Source organism: Lipotes vexillifer, unplaced genomic scaffold (assembly GCF_000442215.2).
Source record: "Lipotes vexillifer unplaced genomic scaffold, Lipotes_vexillifer_v1.1 scaffold76, whole genome shotgun sequence".
In the NCBI taxonomy this organism is placed as follows: Eukaryota; Metazoa; Chordata; class Mammalia; order Artiodactyla; family Lipotidae; genus Lipotes; species Lipotes vexillifer.
In genome coordinates, this window is record NW_006773751.1 from 2,698,603 (window position 1) to 2,714,885 (window position 16,283).

Below are 16,283 nucleotides of genomic sequence, written 5' to 3' on the forward strand. Positions count from 1 at the left end.
GCAAGTAAAATAAAGATAAGTGACTTACTTAAGAGTATGAAAGTAACTATCAGATAAAAGAAAGGGTTTTATTTGGCTGGGCCTAGTAAACTTCAGTGTGTACAACTGTTTGAGAACTCAGAGAAAGGTGAATCAAATCCTTGAATTATCTGGTAGAATGGCTACTCACTGACAGCCTTCCTAACCTCACGTAGGTTAGGTGTAATGCACTCTGGACAATGTAGACCTATCTTTCAGTGTTAGACCTCTACTGTAAAGACTTACACTCACTCCCTTTACATTTACTTCTAGACCACTGAGGCCACAAAATGAGAAGAATAAGTTTTAAAATCCTCTCAAGGGCTTCCCTGGTGGCGCAGTGGTTGGGAGTCCGCCTGCCGTTGCAGGGGACACGGATTCGTGCCCCGGTCCAGGAGGATCCCACGTGCCGCGGAGCGGCTGGGCCCGTGAGCCATGGCCGCTGGGCCTGCGTGTCCGGAGCCTGTGCTCCGCAATGGGAGGGGCCACAGCAGTGAGAGGCCCGCGTACCGCAAAAAAAAAAAAAAAAAAAAAAATCCTCTCAAGAGATCAACTTCCAACATGACAGTGGCAGGAGAAAAGGTGACCCACTCTCCAGTGAAATTAGTGAAAATTACTAAAACAAAACAAAAACCATTGAAAGCTTCTGGAAATGGTTCTAAGGACAAACAGCAACTGAAGAAACTTATATTCAAGACAATTTATGAAGATTCAGTAGGAAAGGCAAGAGTCTATGGTATTTGAACCGAAACTACTCCCACTCTTCCCCTTCTCAGCTCAGGGAGGCAGAAACTCCACCCTAGACTGCTGCAGTTAAGAACCCAGGACTCCCTCACCCTCCAGCTCCCAGTCAGATGGCTTTCTTCCTTGGAGGAAGAGGATGTCAAGGTTTTTTATCTGACCCCAAATACCTATTGCTGAGGCGAAGTACTGAGAAAATGCAGTTGAGACGTGGGGATTCCCTTCTACCCAGCAGAGAGCTATGGGAACTTACGAGCCAGAATCCACATCTATGTACTGCGGAACAGTACCAATAATGTTTAACGATGCATCCAACTGAGATTTCATTTCATTAATTTTTTCATTAAGTCCCTCCCATTCTTCAAGAAGCAGCTCAGGAAACTCCAGCAGGCTTTCCAACTTGAAAGAACAGAATTCAAGAGAACTAACCAAACTTGGAAGAATTTTAGAGATACCTGGAAAAGTGAGAAAAGCATTAACTTTTAGAAGTATTTGTAAGTCTACTATTAATAGTAAATTATGAAATACTAATGGGTAGGGGCATATCCTTTACTATTTTCTTATTATCCTACAGCTTGCCTAGCAGAGAATCTTGCAGAGTAGTTCCTAAATAAATATTTAGTGAATAAAAACTATGTAAGCAGTGCTTTTCTGACTGATGGTCTGTTTCGTTGATAACAGTTTTTACTCTGTCTTCTCTTCTCAGCTGAGAATGAAATGCATTAAACCCAGAAACCATGAACTGCAGTTTCTATTAAAGGTATTAATTCACTGAGTTATCCTGTTAAGAAGACAATGATGAAAAACAGCTTCTTCATGATTATAAGATAGCTAATAACAGAAACTAGAACAGATATAGTTCTTGAGTCATTTTTTAGGTCATTGTTCAGGTTTACATGAAGTTTATAGTTTTGGTCTGAATAAGTATCAAGTTTGGATTCTAATTTTTGACTGATTCACTGTGAGATCATGGCAAAATACCCTCTCTAGACTTTTGTCTAAACTCATTTGCAAAATAAGAAATGAAAATGCTCCCATCTCAGAGACATATAAAGAGAAATAATTTAAAAACAAACTTTTCCTTGTCCTTGATGAAAATATTCTCACTGCCTTCATCAGTAAACTTCAATCTTTTAGGAGTATTCAAAATGCTTTGTTAATTTCACTCTCATTCATCATTTTGACTTCCTCTTTTATTTTAAATCATTTACCACCTGGTTGCATATGTCTGTGAATATACTAAAAATCATCAAATTGTATACTTTAAATAGATGAATTGTACTGTATATGACTTATATCTCAATAAAGTGATGCTCCATGCTTTATTTTCCTTGATTTTTTTAAACTATATGTATTATTTTGTTTTTAAATATTAATTGTATTGAAAATAATAATTACTATTAAAATGCTTTCAAGCCATCTAATTATCATTATCATTGGTTTTTTTTCCTTACCATGATCCCCATTTATTCTTATTTCAAATTCTTTGTAGAGTCTTCCTGTACTTTTCACAATTTCCTCCATGTGCTTCTGCTCTGGTGGTATCTTTCCCTCCATACTTTTATGGCGACTAAATATCCCAAGCCCAATATCTGCCCAGCTTTCCTGTAAATGTTTAATAATCTTGAGAGAATCATATTTTGACACTAGAAGATCCCCAGAAAATTTGTCTTTGTCTTCAGTCAACATCTAGAGAGTGAAAGGGGGATGAGGAAATTAGCACATTATTCACTGATTTCATCAAAGTCTACTCAGGTGACTCGTAAATATTTTGGAATTACATATCTTATTATTATTTGTTGTACCATTTCTTCATATGACATATATTTTATTTTCAAAGTTAAAGTGAATTTTAATCAATTTTGATACTCTGTAAGATAACCCATAGTTTACCAGGGATGAAAATAATTATATTAAATCCTATATAGGTAAACAAATTAGTGATAGGCAATTAAGTCTCAGAGAGCTGAGCATTTTTAATTACTATTTGCTTTGGTAAGGATGTAATATTGCTGTTTACATGATCCCCACTAAACTGGGAAAGTTCGTAGAATGTATAGGTTTTCATTTATCTGTTTAATCCCAAGTCCAAGTGCTATATCTGACATATCAATAAATATTTGTGGAAAAAATAAAGTGCAACCTATATATAAAGCTTGTCATTATTTGTGACTCAGATAATGGAAACAAATCACCCACACTTATCAGTAATCAGTATAGGGAAGCACTGTAGCAGAGCAATTAAGGGTAAGAATTTGGGAATTGGAGAGACATGGATTCAAATTCTGACTCAGCCATTTACCATTTACAGATAACTAAGGCAAGTTAACATTTCTAACCTTCAATTTCCACATCTGTGAGATGGGGATTATAAAACCTGCATCATGTGGATGCTATGAAAAGTAAGTAAAGCAACATGTGGAAAGCACCTTCAGCCTGACAAGTTAATGAATGAGAATTATTATTATTCCTACTAAAAAAAGCATGATTTTTTCAATTTTATCTATGCAATGTCAAACAGATAAACAGTAAAAAAAAAAAAAAAAGTCACTAAACTAGCTATGTTGTATATATGACAACAAACATCTTCAATTCTTAGAATATTCTGCTCAAATCATTCCAAAAGAAAAGAAAATGGTTTCCTGGGATCTGGATGAGATTTCATTAGGTCATGAGTTTGATGGTCACATTGGAGGATTTCAATATCATATATTTTCCCTTGTCAGACTACTATAACATGATAGTAATTTGATTAATGAAACCTATTTTCAAAGTTTGAACCCTTTTAAAAAGATGTTATTAATAAACAAAGTGTGATATACACATACAATGGAATATGATTCGAACTTAAGAAGGAAGGAAATTCCTATATATGCTGCAACATGGATGAACCTTATGGATATTATGCTGAAGGGAATAAGTCAGTCACAAAAGGACTAATTCTATATGATTTCATTCATATGAGGTGCCTAGAGTAGTCAAATTTATAAAGACAGAAAGTAGAATCGTGGTTGCCAGGGGCTGGGAGGAGGAGGAAATGGGGAGTTATTGTTTGTTTAATGGGTAGAGTTTCAGTTCAGGAAGATAAAAAAGTTCTGGACATGAATGGTGGTGATGGTTGCACAACAATGTGAATGTACTTAATGCCACTGAACTGTACTCTTAAAAATGATTAAAATGATAAATTTTATGTTATGTATATTTTACCACAATTTTTAAAAAAGATGTTATTAATTTTAAAAGTCCAATTTGTCCTTAAGAAGAAAGCCAGGTAGGGACTTCCCTGGTGGCAGGGAATCTGCCTGCCAATGCATGGGTCACGGGTTTGATCCCTGGTCTGGGAAGATCCCACATGCCGTGGAGCAGCTAAGCCCATGTGCCACAACTCCTGAGCCTGTGCTCTAAAGCCCGCGAGCCACAACTACTTAAGCCCTTGTGCCTAGAGCCCGTGCTCTGCAACAAGAGAAGCCACCGCAATGAGAAGCCCATGCACCGCAATGAAGAGTAACCCCCGCTCACCACAACTAGAGAAAGCCTGCATGCAGCAATGAAGACCCAAAGCAGCCAAAAATAAAATAAATAAATAAATTTATTTATTTAAAAAAAAAGGAAGAAAAAAGCCAGGTACATGAGAGGTACAGATGTTACTTATGTCCAACAATTAGATGAGAGAATCAGAACTACCCTAACTGCCACCCAAGTATCTTTTCCCAATTTTTTTCTGGCAGCCTAACTTTGACTCAAAAATCTAAAATAGAACTGAAAATAGAATCTTTAAGAGTATTTTTAAAAGCCCCTGTAGTCTTGATGCTTTCCTTATCTTTTGTAAAACCTAGTATGGCATTTTTAAAGGATGAGATGTGACTCAGTTGTAGGTGAAGAGTGACAAGTTTACAAAGAGCATTTTGATTACCAAGCTGTTTACTAGAAAGTCTTACCTTCTGCCACTGCTTGAAGTCTGGAACAATTGATTCAAATCTATTTTCTTTACTAGGGGATAAAATGTCTTTTCCACTGAAAGAAGGAAAAAGAGCAAGAGCATGGTCGCATAACAAGGTATAAACAAAGAAAATCATGAATCCACACATTTATAACAATTAATAATATGTTTCTCCCTGATGATTTTCCCAAAAGCCTTTCAGGTTCAGCCTCTCCCTCATAGGCATTTATTTTTAAATTTACAAATATAAATATAAATTCAGACCCTAATCAGACCTGAGTAAGCAAGTTACAGGGTCAGAGGCCATGACAGTACTAAAAGAGTGGTCTCTGGGTCCTCAGCACCCAAAATTAGGTCATCATAAGAATGATTCCTGCTAAACACAGCAGCCAAAACAATATATAAATAGAAAGGAAGCCTAAAGAACAATTAAAACTCAACATTTAGGTCAGGAGCCCCAACTTCTGTTAAGAGTTTCCTTTAAGATCTTTTGAAGCCTCACAAGGAGAAAGCTCTTGATAAAGAAGTTCCTGAGGAGAAAGGGAGAAGGGAACCACTGCCACCTGTGCTCCTCTCCCAGCTGAGCGTCAACACACAGTAGAAGCGGGCAATGGCAGCAGCAACCAGCTTGGATATGTACCAGCTTCAGCTTCCACAACTTCCAAATCTACTCACTGGGAAACCTCTTAGAGCAGGTTTAGATCCAGGCAGGTTGGGTTTAGATCCCAGCCTCCAGGATCTAATGCCTGATGATCTCAGCTGGAGCGGATGTAATAATAATAGAAATAAAGTGCACAATAAATGTAATGCTCTTGAATCATCCCGAAATCATCCCTCCCAACCAGTCCGTGGAAAAACTGTCTTCCACGAAACCGGTCCCTGGTGCCAAAAAGGTTGCGGACAGCTGTCTTAGAGGATGTGAAAAACTGAAACCGCTATTCTCAATTTGAAATGGAAATAGTACCTAAATGTGTTTCCTCAACAGACGAAGCATCTTAAAGTTTAAAAAAAAAAACAAAAAACTTTAGAAATCACTGAGTCCAGCCTGCATTCAAAGTATGGATTCCCACTAACCTTGGCTGTGATGTAGTCATCCAGCCTCCAATTAACTACTTTGTTAATTAATAAAGGAAGGAAGCTTCTTCCATTATCAAATTTCTCTAATTGTTACAAGATATGATATCCAATCAGAATCAACCTCCTTATAACTGCCAGTCATTGATTCCACTTCTCGGCACATGCACTATGCTACAGAATTTGCAGATGGATCCAGATATTCAAGTTTGCCAAGAGTAATGACATATGTTGACTTGATTTTAAAAAGAGAGTAAAGAGAAGAAAAGAAAAGGAGTTGGACTTCAGTGGAAGCAGCAGCAGTTGGGTACAGGGATCAAGATGATCAGAGATGATTAGCACCAGAAACTGCAAGACCATTCAAGCTCCTAGCAGGATTGTGCCTGTGTAAGGGCAGCTGGTTACCTCAACAAAATCAATGTTAGAGTAATTACAAGGTAGAAGAGAAACAAGATAAAAAGAGAGGAAGAATTGGACTGAGTTATCAAACATGATGTCATATAATCAGAAAAACAAGGTTCTTGGAGACCCACGTATTATTTCTGAAGAACTGCTGCCATTTGACAAGGCCATCCTTAACACTTTGCAATTTTTCTCTTGTAGACTCTTCATTTTGTTCCACTTCCTGTTTAAATTTATTCACTAAGTTTCTCCATTTCTCCGTCAACTTCTGCAACAGTGCAAGGTCTGCAGTGTCCTAGATAAAATGCATGGAATTAAACCGCTTATTCATTTATTCATGTAACAAATACCTATTAGCATACACCAGGCCATTATTAATATTGCAATACTAGAGTCATATGTAGGAAATGGATCCAAAAATTGAAAAGATATTCCTCTTTCAAAATATCACTGACACTATTACACAGTCCCTTTGGTGGCGAATTTTACCACAATAAAAAAAAGCATTAGGAACAAGATTTTTTCCTTTGCGACATGAGCCCAGTTTCCTCATAGGATTTGGCAGGCAGTGCAGTACATTGGAAAGAACAGGAATTTCAAAGCCAGACAGAGCCAGATGTAAATCCTAGCCACTGACTGGCTGTATAATCTTGGGGGATATTACTTAACTTGAGATTAATTTTTCTTATCTATAAAATAAAGACCCTAATATATATCTCACAGGACTGTTATAAGAATTAAATGAAATGAGTAGTGTAAATGGTTTGGCTCTAGAAACATACTAAATGCCACTTCCTTCCTTTTCAACCTAGTGTGCTCACTGAATTGTCCCATAATATTGCACAGAATGCATCAATAATGCAATTATTTCAATGAACAGTTACATTTTTGTTAAAGCACTGTAACTCTATAAGTAACATCTGCAGTGTTATTAACTTAGACAAAGTGCTTAAATTGCTCTAATTATTATAGAAGACAAATGTAAAGAAGGGACTTTATTCACTTTTCCTTAGATTTTTCATTTTGCCCCCAATAAAGCACAAATATAAAACTATATTTAAAATTTAATCTATAAATTAGGGACCTCCCTGGTGGCGCAGTGGTTAAGAATCCACCTGTCAATGCAGGGGCCATGGGTTCGGGGGAGGGGGAAGATCCCACATGCCGCAGAGCAACTAAGCCCGTGCGCCACAACTACTGAGCCTGTGCTCCAGAGCCCATGCTCCACAACAAGAGAAGCCACCGCAGTGAGAAGCCCACGCACGGCAAAGAAGAGTAGCCCCTGCTGGCCGCAGCTTGAGAAAGCCTGTACACAGCAACGAAGACCCAACACAGCCAAAAGTAAATAAATTAATTAATTAAATTTTTAAAAAATCTATAAATTAACAAAGGCTTCTTGTAGCTTCAACCCTCAACAGTTGGAGTCTCTTTTCCCGTGACTTAAGTGAATTGAGCTTTACCTTAGTTGACAGCAGTATGATGAAATGCTTAGTATATTTATTCCAGCCTTTTTCATTGAGGTAAAGTCTTTTAGCCAACATGACTTTATTTCTTTCAATTACCTATTTTTAGAAAGTACTAAAATTAGGAACCTAAAACATTAACAAACCATTGTAATTTATTAAACCCAAACCAATTTCACACACCAATTTTTCACTGAATCATTAATTCAATCACAATTTCTTATTTAACTCATGAACTAACTTGAATATAAATTCATGTTTTCTAAAACTACTGAACTGGAACCAAATTGAACAAAGTATATAGCAGAGGTTCTCAATTTTATCTCAAAACCCCTTTATACTCTTAAAAATTATTGAGAACTCCGAAGAGCTTTTGTTTATATGGATTATATCTATTGTTATTTATTGCATTGGAAAACTGAAATTATTTAAAATATGTATTTGTTAATTCAATTAAAAATTAATAAGCTCATTATATATTTAACAGTTTTTCTGAAAAATAACTACATTTTCTAAAACAAAAAAAATTAGTGAAAAGAACATGCAGTTTCACATTTTTACAAATCTCTTTAATGTTTGCTTTAATAGAATAGAGCTGGATTTTCATTTGCTTTTGAATTCAATCTGTTGCAATATCCCATACCATGTAGCTGCAAGAAAAATCATATCAGAATGAAAATGAAAAAGGCAGAAGATAACTCAGTGTTACAATGACACTAGTTTTCACCTCATGAAGGGTTTTATGGACCTTCAAGGAGGTCCATGGACCATAATTTGAGAACCACTGATACACTGAATCAATTATATAGTCATTCAGTGAATGACTGACTGTTTAAGACACTGTGCATATATCGGTGAACAAAGTCCTTATTTTCAGGGAGTTGACATTATAGCTGTTATTTCCTATTAGGGATGATCCAACACAAAGCCCCATTAATTCAAGGTATTCTACAGAAATCTCTTACCACTGGTCAGTTAGTTCTCTACTGTTTGAATACTTCTAGAGTAAGGGAACTCACTTGTCATCATTTTTTCTCCTACTGAACATGCCAGCTCCCAGATTTGTTTCTTTTTTCTTTTAAACTGAGGTATAGTTGATGTACCATATTATATAAGTTTCAGGTGTGCAACATAGTGACAGACAATTTTTAAAGGTTATATTCCACTTATAGTTATTATAAAATATTGGCTATATTCTCTGTGCTGTACAATGTATCCTTGTAGCTTATTTATTTTATACATAGTAGTTCGTACCTCAATCCTCTACCCTATCTTGCCCCTCCCCCTTCCCCTCTCCCCACTGGTAACTACTAGTTTGTTTTCTGTATCTGTGAGTCTGTTTCTTTTCCAGGTTTGTTTCTTGTTATATATTTACTTTCAGAGTTGTTTTCTCTGGACATGTCAATGTCCCTTTTAAAGTTCTGCATCAGAATGGAACATCCGTGTCGTAGATGAGTTCTGACCATTAAAGAGGAAAATGGTATAAAAATTTGAATCTGTTGAGGGTCATAATTTATTGTTAATATTATAATTTCCAGATGTGAAATTAGGCAACCAATCAGCAAACATTTTAGAAAAATAGAACACTGTATTGTGGGACATTACTACTTTCCTAAAGCATCACTATAATTGTCCACAGGCTGCCATATTTCAAGTCAGTTGTCATCTTGGGTACCAAGGTAATAGAACCAAAGCGAGTTATCAAGTGATGGTAATACAGTTACATTACGTAAAAAAAATAAGAACCATTTTCCCTAGTTTATTAGTGTATAATTAAAGTTGAAAGTTTTAACATATTCACAAACAACAGAAATAGAATTCTGGCTCATACTCATAGGTTCTGGTGGAAAAAAGAGCCCTTAATTGGACAATAGCCAGCTATCCAATAGAGAATAAACAAAAGAAAACAATGTAACTTTTCCTTTTCAAGGCCCATAATAGAATAGCTGCATTATTCATCAGTTAAATATACATCTTCCAGCTTCCCAGGTGACGCAGTGGTTAAGAGTCCGCCTGCCAATGCAGGGGACATGGGTTCATGCCCCGGTCCGGGAAGATGCCACATGCTGTGGAGCGGCTGGGCCTGTGAGCCATGGCCACTGAGCCTGCGTGTCCAGAGCCTGTGCTCTGCAGTGGGAGAGGCCACAATAGTGAGAGGCCCGCATACCGCCAAAAAAAAAAAATATATATATATATATATAATATATATATATATATATATATATACTTCATTTTTTAAAATTTTGTCTACACGGAAACAACCTAAATGTCCATCAGCAGATGAATGTATAAAGAAGATGTGGTACACACACACACACACACACACACACACACACGCACAATGGAATATTACTCAGCCATTAAAAAGAACAAAATAATGCCATTTGCAGCAACATGGATCGACGTAGAGACCATGTGAAGTAAGTCACACAGAGAAAGGCAAATATCATATGACATCACTTACATGTGGAATCTAAAAAAAAAAGTACAAATGAACCTATTTACAAAACAGAAATAGACTCAAAGATGTAGAAAACAAACATGGCTACCAAGGGGTAAAGAAGGGGTGGGAAGGATAAATTGGGGGACTGGGACTGACATATACACACTACTATATATAAAACAGATAATGGATAAGAACCTACTGTATAGCACAGGGAACTCTACTCAGTACTCTGTAATGACCTATATGGGAACAGAATCTAAAAAAGAGTGGATATATGTATATGTATAACTGATGCACTTTGCTGTACAGCAGAAACTAATACAACATTGTAAATCAACTATACACCAATAAAAAATTAATTTAAGAAATTTTAAAGATATATATATATACACACACACACACACACAATGAAATATTACTCAGCCATTAAAAAGAATGAAATAATGCCATTTGCGCAACATGGATGGACCTAGAGATTATCATACTAAGTGAAGTAAGTCAGAAACAAAGACAAATACCACATGATATCACTTACATGTGGAATCTAAAATATGACACAAATGAACATATCTACAAAACAAAAACAGACTCACAGATATAGAGAACAGACTTGTGGTTGCCAAAGGGTAAGGGGGGTTGGGGAGGGAATGATTGGGAGTTTGGGATTAGCAGATGCAAGCTATTATGTATAGGACAAATAAACAACAAGGTCCTACTGTATAGCACAGGGAACTATATTCAATATCCTCTGATAAACCACAATGGAAAATATGAAAAACAATGTATATATATGTATAACTGAGTCACTTTGCTGTACAGCAGAAATTAAACACAACACTGTAAATCAACTGTACTTCAATAAAAATTTAAAAATAAAATAAAATTTTGGGGACTTCTCTGGTGGTGCAGTGGTCAAGAATCTGCCTGCCAATGGAGGAGACAAGGGTTCAAGCCCTGGTCTGGGAAGATCTCACATGCCGCAAAGCAATTAAGCCCATGCGCCACAACTACTGAGCCTATGCTCTAAAGCCCGCGGGTCACAACTACTGAAGCCTGTACTCCCTAGAGCCCATGCACTGCAACTACTGAAGCCTATGCACTCTAGGGCCCACATGCCGCAACTACTGAGCCCACGTGCTGCAACTACTGAAGCCCACGCACCTAGAGCCCATGCTCTGCAACAAGAGAAGCCACCACAATGAGAAGCCCGCACGCTGCAACAAAGAGTAGCCCCCGCTCATTGCAACTAGAGAAAGCTCACATGCAGCAACGAAGACCCAATGCAGCCAAAAAAAAAAAGTAAAAAAAAAAGTAAAAAATTAAAATAAATAAATAAAAATTTTGTCTAGATTATTGAAAACTGTAAAATGAAACTTTATCCAGCCAAAAAATAAGTTACAATTTCAGATGAACCAACCTTTACGGACAATTCATATGTTGCTGAGCTCCAGATATCTCTTTCTGCCATTAACTGTTTAATATCACTCTCCATCCTTCCTCTTTGTAACGTATATAAGTCATGATATTCTTCTACAATTCTAAAAGAAAAATTTTAAAACAGCTATATAAATACATATTTAAAAAATAATTTTGTTCTAAAGTAGGCAATTTGTTCCTTTAAAACTCATCATGGGGCATCCCTGGTGGCGCAGTGGTTGAGAGTCCGCCTGCCGATGCAGGGGACACGGGTTTGTGCCCCGGTCCGGGAAGATCCCACATGCCACGGAGCGGCTGGGCCCGTGAGCCATGGCTGCTGAGCCTGCGCGTCCGGAGCCTGTGCTCCGCAACAGGAGAGGCTACAACAGTGAGAGGCCCGCGTACCGCAAACAAAAACAAAAACAAAAACAAAAACAAAAAACAAAAAAAACAACTCATCACAAGGTAATTATGATATAACTTCTGGATATATTAGTAACACTAATATACAGTGAAATAGAAGAAAAAATACTCACATTTCATGAATAAATCTTACAAAGGTCCTAAAGTAAAATGTTCAATATATTGTTCCCTGCTCTAAACACTTTTCATCATACTCTTCTTTATTCACTAGAATTTTCACACCATGGTACTCCAGTGGTATAACACCATATCTAATGAAAAATTCTGAATACAAGTAGTAGTAATATAGCTGTTTTTCATTTTTTTCTCACAAAATTTAGGATTCTTTATTAAAAAGATACAAACGCACAAAGCCCAATAATTGTGAGCTACATTTTAAAATTATATATAATTGGTGTAAGATTTAAAGAAATTCTCTACCAATCAACCAAAAGCTTAAGTATAATTAAGTACATTTTTCTTAAATCTTTTTACTTCTTGTTTACGAGAACATACCTTTTCCTTCTAACTTACACTGAAGCTTCTTTTAGAATTAAAATCCCTTCTGAGGTTAAATACAAACACAGAAGTTATAAAGTGATTGGTAGCCTTTCACAAACCTTTTGAAACACTTCCTCCTAAGGAATATTAACTTTTCTGTAAGAATAAAAGGTCAGTGACACAAAATTCTTCTAATTTTGTTCAAAGCCATTAACCGCCAACATCAGTTCCTAAAGCCTCCTTTTATTTGGAGGCATCCACTTGTTCAAACTGAGAAAAAATTAATCACTGTAGGTGGCACACAGATGAATATACATATAAAAATTCAACAAGCAATAACCTTCAGAGTTATGCACTTTACTATCTAAAAGACCCCAATTTTAAAAAGGGAATTAATGACCCTTATTTATCTTTTTTTAAAATATCTTTATTAGAGTATAATTGCTTTACAATGTTAGTTTCTGCTGTACAACAAAGTAAATCAGCTATATGTATACATATATCTCCATATCCCCTCCCTCTTGAGCCTCCCTCCCACCCTCCCTATCCCACCCCTCTAGGTTGTCACAAAGCATCAAGCTGATCTCCCCGTGCTATGCAGCAGCTTCCCACTAGCCACCCATTTTACATTTGGTAGTGTATATGTGAATGACTCTTATTTATAACAGCCAAAGAAAAAATTCAGAAACAACCTTAATGTCCAACAACAAGGGACTGGCCAAATAAAATATGTAATGCAGCTCTATGATGAAAATACTCTGTAGCTAATTAAAGATCATGTTCTTAGGACTTCCCTGGTGGTGCAGTGGTTAAGAATCTGCCTGCCAATGCAGGGAACATGGGTTCGAGCCCTGGTCCGGGAAGATCCCACATGCCACGGAGCAACTAAGCCCATGAGCCACAACTACGGAGCATACGCTCTAGAGCCCATGTGCCACAACTACTGAAGCCCACGCTCCTAGAGCCCATGATCCGCAACTAGAAAAGCCACCGCAGTGAGAAGCCTGCACATCTCAACAAAGAGTAGCCCCGGCTCACCGCAACTAGAGAAAGCCTGTGTGCAGCAATGAAGACCCAACGCAGCCAAAAATAATTAATTAATTAATTTAAAAAATAAATAAAAAATAAAGGTCATGTTCTTAATACTCTGGTACATAGGAAAAATTTTTGTGTAAAACATAAAACAAGAAAACCCAAACAATAATAGTACATATTCAGTTTATATCATTTTTATAAAAAATATATAGAAAAAAGAAAAATATATTGAAATATTAGTAGCAGTTAACTTTAAGAGAATTGTGAATGTTTTTAATTTTCTTATGTGTTTCTGTATTTTCCAAATTTTCAACAAAATAATTAGTCACTATAAGAAAAAATATTACCTACAATATCTAATCACACACACAAAAAATGAACCATCCTACCTCAGAACCATCAATGTTTAAAGAAAATGAGATATTTTTTTCTCTCTTTTCTTGCCCTTCTCTCTGATTTTAGATGTTTTGTTCTGATAATCGACATTAGCACAAAAGAAATTCTAATTTATTTATCTTTTAAAGATTTATTTATTATTTTTTTATTTTATTTTTTATTTTATTTTATTTTTAGCTGCATTTTTTAAAAATTTTTTTATTTTATTTTATTTTTAGCGGCACATGGTATCTTCATTGTCTCGTGTGGGATCTTCACTGAGTCATGCAGGATCTTTAGTTGCGGCATGCAGGATCTAGTTCCCTCACCAGGGATTGAACTCAGGTCCCCTGCATTGGGAGAGTGGAGTCTTAACCACTGGACCACCAGGGAAGTCCTGAAATTGTGATTTTTTTAAAATTTATTTTTGCTTGTCTGTGTTTTCTAATTTTCTTATAAGGCACATGTACTGCTTCTATGATAATAATATTTTAAATCAACTAAATAAAAAATTAAAATGCAATCAAATATATCTTTTGATACATACCCAAGAGCTTCCTAGTAATCAGAACTCTAACAGAAAACGAAATAGAATATGAAAATGAAATAGAATAGAGGTTAGCAAACTACAGCCTGTGGGTCAAACCTGGCCCACCACTTGTTTTTATATAGCACATGAGCTAAGAATTTTACTTTTTTTATTTTTTATATATTTGATTTACTTTTTATATTTTTAGTGGTTAAAAAACAATAGGAGAATAACATTCTGTAACACATGGAAATATTATAAATTCAGATTTCAGTGTCAATAAATAAAGTTTTATTGGAACACAATCATATTCTGGTATTGTTCTTGGCTGCTTTTGCACTACAGTGACACACATTACAAAGGAACAGTTGATTGAGTAGTTGCATCAGAAACCATATCTCACCATCTGGCCCTTTACAGAAAAAGTCTGCTAACCCCTGAAACAGAACAAAAACATTAGGACCATAATAGAGTCACTAAAATCTAAAAAAGAACTACACTCACACTACTAATTAGGAAAATGCAAACAAAAACCAGGTACATTTCATACCTATCAGACTGATAAAAGATATGAGCAAAAGGGAAATCTCATACACTGATTAGAGGATATACTGGTACAACCACTTTGAGGAGTATCTGGTAACATCCAGCAAGACAAGGCTATGCATATCCTATGACCCAGTAATTCCACTTCTAGGTTTACCCCCCTGGAAAATTTGCACACAAGGAGACACAAGATGTGTATTACAACAGTGTGTGGAAGAGTTAATATATACAATGAACTTTAACACACATTAACTCCTTTAAGCACTGTTGTAATTCAAAAAACTTCAAATGCTTCTAAAAAATTTTATTTCTTGAAATAAGGTGTGAAGCAAGTATGACATAATGGCTAACATTCAGTAACTCACCTGGCATTCTTTTCAGCATCTAAAAGAGCTTGTGCCAAAGCTCTGTGGGCCTTCTCTGCTTCCTTTGTTAATTTCATATCATGTGCCTGAACCAAACACAGCTCCCTGAAATAAAGCAAGCAAATTTTGTATTCATAGTTGAAGATTTTGAAAACATTTCTACCTAGGAAATCAGATTTATACTCAGGAATCTTCTCAGTTATCATGTGTACATCTCTTCCTAGTTTTTCTACCTTATAAACCAAATCAAGAAATCTAGTGTTCATTCAGGTGGACTCTTACCAGGTTTGGCAATGGAATCAGACTGGCTAGAAAAGGCAGAAGGAAGATGGGGAGGATTCTCTAGAATGGAGTGAAGGCAGATGCTGGCAGGCAAGGCCTTCAGGCTGCTCTATCCTACCCTCTGACATGCCCATCCTATCCTCTTCATTCTTGTCACTAATCATCTTGCCACAAGGTTGGTTGATCACTAAATGTGATTGCTATTATATATAATGCTTATTCTCTTTGGGATTTGAACCTTAACATCCATAATCACTGTGCTGCTCTGTAACCAAACTAAGATAAGCATCTCTATTTTGGAAGGAAGAACAAGAGTCTTTTCCCTATCAAACTTACAACAGACCCCTAGTTTTGTGTTAACCTGTGTAACCCATGTCTCTACAGTTATATCCAGGTCTTTCTGTTCTCTTGCAAAACACGAAAAGAGAATCAGAGAGTCCTCACCTCTAATCATTCTACTTTCCCTAAGTATTTTTTACTCTCTTTAGAGACAGGGCTTTGATAAGCACAGTTTTTACCTGGTCAGCTCCTCAATAATATTATTAAAATTGTACAGTTCTTCTAAAATGCGCTGGTCCATCACTCGCTGAGTTACCATGTCTTTGTAGAAGTCAGTCATATGCCAGGCAATTTGGTCAAGCATTTGTACATACCGCTCTCTGTATGAGAAAGAAGGAAAACAAGACATCATGCAGAAGAAAAGGAAAAACGAGCCAGAAAATATGTGAGAGAGAAAGCAATGTTAGGG

General features: G+C 36.3%; 1 protein-coding gene across 1 annotated transcript in view; it reads right to left on the reverse strand.

The window, feature by feature from the left end:
- AXDND1 (axonemal dynein light chain domain containing 1) overlaps positions 1-16,283 on the reverse strand; it is a 71,621-nt gene that overhangs the window by 27,688 nt on the left and 27,650 nt on the right. Inside the window, 8 exon segments of the mRNA XM_007448537.1 lie at positions 1,013-1,214; positions 2,214-2,448; positions 4,698-4,773; positions 6,307-6,470; positions 7,636-7,737; positions 11,502-11,622; positions 15,254-15,358; positions 16,054-16,194. Of these exon segments, the coding sequence (XP_007448599.1) occupies positions 1,013-1,214; positions 2,214-2,448; positions 4,698-4,773; positions 6,307-6,470; positions 7,636-7,737; positions 11,502-11,622; positions 15,254-15,358; positions 16,054-16,194 (1,146 nt within the window).